The sequence below is a fragment of the Suncus etruscus genome, chromosome 11, assembly GCF_024139225.1.
Source record: "Suncus etruscus isolate mSunEtr1 chromosome 11, mSunEtr1.pri.cur, whole genome shotgun sequence".
NCBI classification, from domain to species: Eukaryota; Metazoa; Chordata; class Mammalia; order Eulipotyphla; family Soricidae; genus Suncus; species Suncus etruscus.
In genome coordinates this window covers 83,056,104-83,064,640 of record NC_064858.1, presented here as the reverse complement: position 1 = coordinate 83,064,640, position 8,537 = coordinate 83,056,104, and the positions used below count along the sequence as shown (strand labels likewise).

At 33.6% G+C, this 8,537-nt stretch overlaps 1 protein-coding gene across 1 annotated transcript; it reads right to left on the bottom strand.

Moving 5' to 3' along the window:
- Window positions 1-4,132: 4,132 nt before the first annotated feature.
- Window positions 4,133-7,548, bottom strand: LOC126023015 (olfactory receptor 6C2-like; the record flags this gene model as incomplete). Its single annotated transcript, XM_049784058.1, has 2 exons — window positions 6,634-7,548; window positions 4,133-4,144 (listed from the first exon to the last, which is right to left on the bottom strand). Coding segments are annotated over exons 1-2 (927 nt in total), but the record flags the coding sequence as incomplete, so codon positions are not given.
- Window positions 7,549-8,537: the final 989 nt, after the last annotated feature.

Genomic DNA, 8,537 nt, shown 5'->3' with positions numbered 1-8,537 from the left:
CGGGAAGGTGGCGCTAGACGTAAGGTGTCTAGACGCCTTGCAAGCGCTAGCGTAGGACGGACGGCGGTTCGATCCCCTGGCATCCCATATGGTCCCCCCAAGCCAGGGACAATTTCTGAGCGCATAGCCAGGAGTAACCCCTGAGCATCAAACGGGTGTGGCCCAAAAACAAAAACAAAAAACAAAACAAAAAAGATATATGCTCTCAATCAGATGAATTAATGTTACAAATTTAAACTTTTACCTAAAATACTCTATAGATTCAATGTAAATTTTATCCAATTTCAGACAACATTCTTCAATGACTATGAAGGATCAGTTCTAAAATTTGTGTATAACCTAATCAACCTTAGATAGTCAAGAACATACTGAAAAACAAGAAACTAGATGGTGTATTATACTTAACTTGAAGCTGTACTACAAAGACATAGTGATCAAAACTGCATATTAATAAAATAATAACATATTCAAACCAATAGGACAGAATAGAATATTCAGAGAAATACACTAAGTAAAACATCCAATTAATAATTGACAATGGAATTGAGAAGATGAAATGAAATAGATAATTGCTGTTAGTACAATAGGATAACATGGTGTAAGAAATTAAAGGTCATTTGTTTTAACTGAACTGATGAGTGATCCCAGGGTAAATTTTATCCAAAAGGAAAAATAAAGAAGAATCAATCTGCAGCAATGGGAACTGCTTTTGGCTGTGGAGCATTTGGACTAAAGATAAGCATTTTCAACTGAATTGAGGTTAGTGACCCCAGACAAAAGCCACGAACACACCATTCTACCTTGCACTGAAGCCAGGCATTTAATTTAGTCAAGGTAGCACACCGAATAAAACAAATAAAAGAAAACCCCACCAAACAACAAATTTAGCAATAAGAAAACAATGACACTGAATGAGTAAATATGATAGTTCTGAAGACCTAAACAATAGCAGCCACCTATATAGCCTTACTCTTCAGAACTTTAGAAAGCAAAAGATAATGCTGTTCAAACTCAAAGAAACAATGGAAAGATATCCAGAACATACACAATTAGAAAAAGAAAACTTTTAACAGAAATCTCAAAACTTTATAACTTAAAAATCTCACTCAAAAGTCACACCAACAGAATAACAACTGCTGAGAACAGAATCAGTGAGCTGGAAGAGGAGCTGCATAAGACCACTATTCAACAGAAAAAACTGGAAAAGTATCTTAACATAAATGAACAGAATATGGAACATATCCTCAAATTAACCAAGCAAGCATATATAAAGAAAAAATGGAACTATGTTACACTAAAAACCTTTTGAATCTGAAAGGAAATGGTGACTGAGACACAAAGATTATCCACAGATTGGAAAAATGACACTTAATACCCATCCTATAAAGGATTAAGATAGAAGATATATATCTTTATATATAAAGCATTTATAGGATTTATATATATATAAAGCATTTATAGGGTTTACTGGAAAATACATCTAAGTCTATAAAAAGAATATAATCCTCAAAAATATATAGATAGTCAGAGGCACATAAAAATGCTTCACATTATTAATATTCAAGGAGATGCTTATTAAATCAACAATGAGATTTCAGTTCATATCTAGAGACTAGCACATATCAAAAAGGACAAGATAACCAATATTGATATGCATGGTGGGAGAAAGAAAGTCTCATTTACTGCTGATGGGAATGTAAATTGGTTCAGTCAATCATATTGGAAAACAATATGGACATTCCTCAATAATTTAGAAATTGAGCTCCTATATTATCCAGCAATATTACTTTAGGAATATAACCTAGAGCCTAAAAACACAATGCAAAAAGGTACCTGTAACACTACTGTTCATTTCAACATTTTGCAATATTCACAATTAGAAACAACATAAATATACAAAAAAAAAAGAATGTATAAGGATACAAAAGGATTTTTTTTGCCACACCTGGCTGTGTTCATGGGTTACTCCTGGCTCTGCACTTAGAAATCTATCCTCCTGGCATGCTCAGGGGACCATCTGGGATCAAATCTAGGTCGACTGTGTTCAGGGCAAATATTGTAACCCTACTGCTATATCTCCAGCCCTGAAAGATAAAATAGTACATCTCCAAAATGAATAATACTTTGTAGCTGTTAGAAAAAATGAAGAAGTGAATTTTGTTAAAAACTAGTAGATATAGAGCTATCATATTGTGTAAAATCTGAGGGAAAGAGACATTTACAGAATGATCATACTCAGCCATGGGATAAAATTACTATGAGTATAATCCCGAAGATAGTAGAAATGATTAAGAGGAAGTTTGGTTAAGATAGAGAAGAACATGATGATGATAGTTGGAAAGAATCATTCTAGACAAGAGGTGAGAAATGATCTTCATAATACTGTGTCAGTAACAGTATTTCAAAGCATTTTGCCTAAAAAGGAAAGTGGGAAAAAGAAAGAGAAAAAGTATCTGCTATAGAGGTGTGCTGGGAGAGGGGCAGAAAAGAAAAGCCAATTGAAAATTGGTGGTATGAAGTGAACACTGGTGGGGAAATAGGTATGGAATATTGTCTCTCTAAATTTCAATTACCACCAATATTTTAACATTATTTATAATAGTTTGCCATGTTTTTCAAAGTAATCACAGATTAGTTATTTTAAAGAAGTGAGTTAACCACTTCTGAGATTCATCTGGAAAAATGAATACCCGCGAATAACCAGAATCTGGAAACAACTAAGATGCCCTTCAACAGATGAGTGGCTCAAGAAACTGTGGTACATATACACAATGGAATACTATGCAGCCGTCAGGAGAGATGAAGTCATGAAATTTTCCTATATATGAATGTAAATCTATTATGCTGAGTGAAATAAGTCAGAGGGAGAGAGAAAGACACAGAACAGTTTCACTCATCTATGGGTTTTAAGTAAAATAAAAGACATTTTTAGCAGTACTCTCAGAGACAAGAGACATGAGGGCTGGTAGGTGCAGTTCATGACATGAAGCTCACCACATAGAGTGATGAATGCAGTTAGAGAAATAACTACACTGAGAACTATCATAACAATGTGAATGAATGAGGGAAGGAGAAAGCCTGTCTCGAGTACAGGTGTGTGTGGAGTGGGAGAAGGGAGATCTGGAAAATTGGTGGTAGGAATCTTGCACTGGTGAAGGGGGGTGTTCTTTCCATGACTGTAATCATACAACTACAATCATATTTAAAATCACGGTGTTTAAATAAAGATAATTTAATTTTAAAAAATGTGGTGTTGGGAAAACTGGTCAGTCACTTGTAAAATAAACCGAACTCAGATCTCCATCTAATACCTTGCACAAAAATCAAATCCAAATGAATTAAAGACCTTGATAACATACAAAATCCACCCACAAAATGGGAAAAGCTATTCACCCAACAACTATCCGATAAGGAGCTAATATCAAAGATATACAAGGTACTGAGAGGACTTTACAAGAAATAAAAATCTAACTCCATCAAAAATGGGGAGAAGAAATGAACAGAAAATTTCTCAAAGAAGAAATACAAATAGCCAAAAGGCATATGGAAACATATTACACATCACTAATCATCAGGGAGATACAAATCAGAACAACAATTAGTTATTATCTCACACCACAGAGACTGGCACGTATCACAAAGAAGAACAATCAGTGCTGGTGGGGATGTGAGGAGAAAGAAAAACTCATTCACTGCTGGCGAGTATGTCATCTAGTCAAGAGTTTATGAAAAACAATATGGAGAGTCCACAAAAACTGGAAATTGAGCTCCCATATAATCCAGCTATATACCATTTCCTAGGGTTATACCCTAGGAAATAAAATAAAATAAATAAAATAAAACAATACAAAAATCCCATCCTAACATTGCTGCACTATTTACAATAGCCAAACTCTGGAAACAACCAAGATTCCCTTCAACAGATGAATGGCTAAAGAAACTGTGGTACATATACACAATGGAATATTATGTAGCATCAGGAAAGATGAAGTCATGAAAATTTTCCAATACATGAATGTACATGGAATCTATTATGCTGAGTGAAATAATTCAGAGGGAGAGAGAGACACAGAGTAGTCACACTCATTTATGGGCTTTAAGAAAAATAAAAGACATTATTAAAATAATTCTTAGAGATGAGGGCCTGAAGGACCTGCTCACGATATGAAGATCACCAGAAAGAGTGGTGAGTGTCACAACTACACTGAGAACAATCATAACAATGAGTGAGAGAAGTAGAAAGCTTGTCTTGAATACAGGCAGGGGAGGGGAGGAAGGAGATGGGAGCATTCATGATGGGAATGTTGCACTGATGAAGGGGGGTATTCTTTTTATGACTGAAACCCAACAACAATTATGTTTGTAATTATGGTGTTTAACTATATTACTTATATAAAAACAAATATTGTCCACTCTCTTTATAGATATGAACACACTGTTAAATGTAGAAAACTTACATATGTATTTACAATAAATATTCAATAGTTATTACATATCTAATTATTCTTTATTTACTTGACTTCATTGAAAAATAAAAATAGTATTAGGTTATAGAGAGTATATCAAAATATTGTTATATAATATTTTTATTTAACAAAAATTGACATAGTAGTGTAGAGTTAGCATATATCCAATGTCCAATGGTCTTATAATTTATTTCTAGATGTTACTGGACCAAGGATTTAATCATTTCTCAATTCTGTCAATTATTTTGTTCTATCTCTACATTGTACAAATCAGGGAAGATGCCTGATATTTATTCTTTTTCTATTTCCTTCTCTTACTCTAATTTCTTCCAATTACATCCATGTTGCAGAAAATGGCAAGCTTTTAATTTTATAGCTTTTATTTTGTAATGTTCTATTACCTATATATACCATAGATTCTATTTTTATTTTATTTTATTATACCATATTACATATATTTTTTATAATATGGTAATAATTATGTTTCAATGTATGTACAATGCAATGTATCCCTCACCTGCCATTGGAGTTTTGGATTGTTTTAGTATATTGGCTATTATGCAAAACAATGAAAATATGCATGTATGCATCATTTCAAGTTAATGTTTTTGCATTTTGGAAGTAGATGCCAACATATGGAATCACTTTGTCATAAGGAAAATTATAATCACTTTGCCATAAGAAAATTATACTCTTAATTTAATAAGATGTTCCTTTGTATCTCTGATTTTTTTAGAATTTCTTTCTCATTTGACAATATTTATTGCTCTTTTTACACAAAGTTAGGGCTTCATTAACCCTTTGTATTGTTTTCTCAATATATATTATTAATTTATTTTATGATTTTTACTTCATTCCAGAAATTTTTTTTTTCTGATTTCTCCAACTATGAGGTAAGGCTTTATATTTGAATATTTTCTTTCTCTTGATGTTAGACTGTATTCTTTTGGTCTTTTCGTTTGTACTGATTTGGAAAATTTACATTATTTAAAGAAAATGCATCACACAGTTGACAGTAGTACATTTGTTTCACATAAGTGGTAACAAGTTATTAAAAATAAAAGTAAAAAAGAAAAAGAGAAGAAAATTTTAAAAAGTAGTGCATGACAAGAAAATTTGTGAAAATTATTGTATCTTCAATGAGGTCATTAAGACATTGAAAGAAGATTTAATAAACTCTTATTTCTAGCTGACCATTCTGTTTTCAATTGTTTCAAATATTACATGATCTCAGCTAAAGTTAGCATCTAAAAATTTGGTGTGTTCCTATGCGGATGAGAGCGTCAAACAAATGAAGTTGTCAAGAAATTTTGTGGGGCATGTTCTCAGCTGCCAGGTCTTCTGGAATTATAAGAATGTGGGTCTGTGTAAGAGAAATAGTGCTCATATTTACTCCAAGTTGTGTTATCAGATCAAATATATGCATACTGCAGTTTTATCAGATTGTTGTCTCTGCAGAGAATCACAGAAGAGTGGTCAAGGAGGGTCATAAGCATAGCAGTTGTTATAGGTGATTGATGCAGAGGTGTGTCTTCAGCAGAGTGGAGGATTGGCCTTCCATCTCTCCCCACCCCCAATAGTGCCAGCTTCAGTACTTTTTCCAGTGTATCCTTGATTTTTCATGTCTGCATTTACAACTCTTTCCAGAAAAAAGCAAGTCTCAGGAGATATCCCAATGTTGACATGGCAATTGTATTATTTCCTTAGTACTACTCTTTGGTGCATTATAGTTAATATATAATTTGATTGGTCTCATAGAAAATGTAGAATTACTTATATTTTTATAAATTCCTTGATATTTGAGTTATGACCCAGTATGTGGCTTACATTGGAATATTTCATATGTCGTGGAATTTTAGACTTGTACAGGATAGGAGGTGATTTCAGGATATTTATATCTTGCCACCTTGAGCCTCTTCCTTACTATATATTTTCAACTTATAAAGTCTTTTTAAATTCCTCATTCTTCGAAAGAAATGCCATCTTATATTTTTGTTTTGTTTTTGGCCACACCATGTGGATCTCAGGAGTTACTCCTGATTCTGTACTTAGAAATTGGTCCTTGCTGGACTGGGGAACTATATGGGATGCCTGGGAATCAAACCTGGGTCCTTCCTGGTCGGCTGCATGCAAGGCAAACACCCTACCGCTGTGCAATCACTCCAGCCATCCTTTTAATTGAGTCCTTGAAGGCTTGTTTCACTTGCTTATTTCTCAAAGTATAAATGAAAGGGTTCATCAAGGGGATAATGGAAGTATTGAGCAATGACACTACTTTATTTATGGCTACTCCTTCCTTTGCAGGTTTTATGTAGATAAAGATGCAGCTTCCATACGTAATGGAAACTACAATCATGTGGGAGGAACAGGTTGAGAAAGCTTTTTTTCTTTGCTGAGGTGAAGGAAGTTTAAGAATAGTCTTGATGATGTATGTATAAGAAACAACCACACAGATTAGTGTAAGTATGAGAGTCATCACGGCCATGATTAAAACAAGTTGCTCTACCAATTGAGTGTCTGAGCAAATGATTTTTAGCAGAGGAGCTGCATCACAAACAAAATGGTCAATGAGATTAGAATCACAGAAATCTAGTTGAATTCCCAGGCTAAGTGGTGGAGTTATGACAATCAATCCCATTAGCCAACATAAACCCACAAAAATGGTGCATACCTTTTCATTCATGATGTTGGTGTAGTGTAGTGGCTTGCAGATGGCCACATAACGGTCATAGGACATGGCAGTTAGCAGAAAAAATTCTGCTGCCCCAGTCAGGATCCCAAAAAATAACTGAGTAATACAAGCATTATAGGAAACACTTTTGTCTCCAGTTGTCAGACAGTACAGGAATCGAGGAACACAGACAGTTGTAAATATTATTTCTAATATAGAGAAATTTCGAAGAAAAAAGTACATGGGTGTTTTTAGGTGCAAATCCACCAGAGTGATAATGATAATTACTAGATTTCCAATAAGAGTGAAAATGTAAGTGAGAAATAGCAATATAGAAAGAAAAATTTGTAGAAATGGGTCATCTGTTAATCCTACCAGAATGAATGTTGTTACTGAAGAATGATTTTTCATTATACTCTTCAGAAATATATTGGTCATGGTAATTCATAAACATTGAATCTGAGGAATGAAATAATATTAAAATAATATTTTAATATATTATATAATCAAACTTTGGTAAGCAAGTACCTAGAAAAACTTTTAATTTAGTTATTTAGTCATTCTAATTTAGTTAGTCATCAATAAGTTATTCTGGAATGATTGTGTTAGGCTTCATTTTCCTGAATTATGCTTGTTTCTTTGAGTTAAAAATATCATTTACAAAGTATTCATGTGTCATTTAATTTAAACTTAAAATATTAGAAAACTATAGAAACAATAGTTCCTAAGTTCAATGAAATTTGGACACATTATCAGAATTTCCTAATAATCATAATATAGTGGACACCAAAAATTCATAAAAAACAAACAGGAAAAATCTTATCCCCCATATATCATGGCAGCTTATCAATAAATAACCTTCAACCCTTGGGGAATATAATACTACCAGTGACTTACTTTTACTATTTTCAGGTTTTGCGTTGTTTTCCTTCAAATAACTCCTTACTCTTTTTGTTTGTTTGTTTGTTTTTCAGGCCACATCTGTTTGATGGTCAGGGATTACTCCTGCCTAAGCACTCAGAAATTGCCCCTGGCTTTGGGGGACCATATGGGACACCAGGGGATCGAACCGCAGTCCTTCCTTGGCTAGGGCTTGCAAGGCAGATACCTTACCTCTAGCGCCACCTCACCGGCCCCAACTCCTTACTCTTTTCAAATTTTTGTGATACTTGATATTTTGTCACCTTTGGAGCAGAAAGTAGTATGATCTTTCCAAAGTCCAGTTCTCTAGATTTTCTTATTTGGACCCTTTTAATGAAAATATGCTAAAATATTTGACTCTATACTCTCCACAGTTATTATTTTGAATAGCCTCTGATTTATTTTCTTCTATAAGTACTTTTCTCATCACCACTGTTTGTTAACATCACATCCATTCTGAGATTGACTAGAAAATAAGT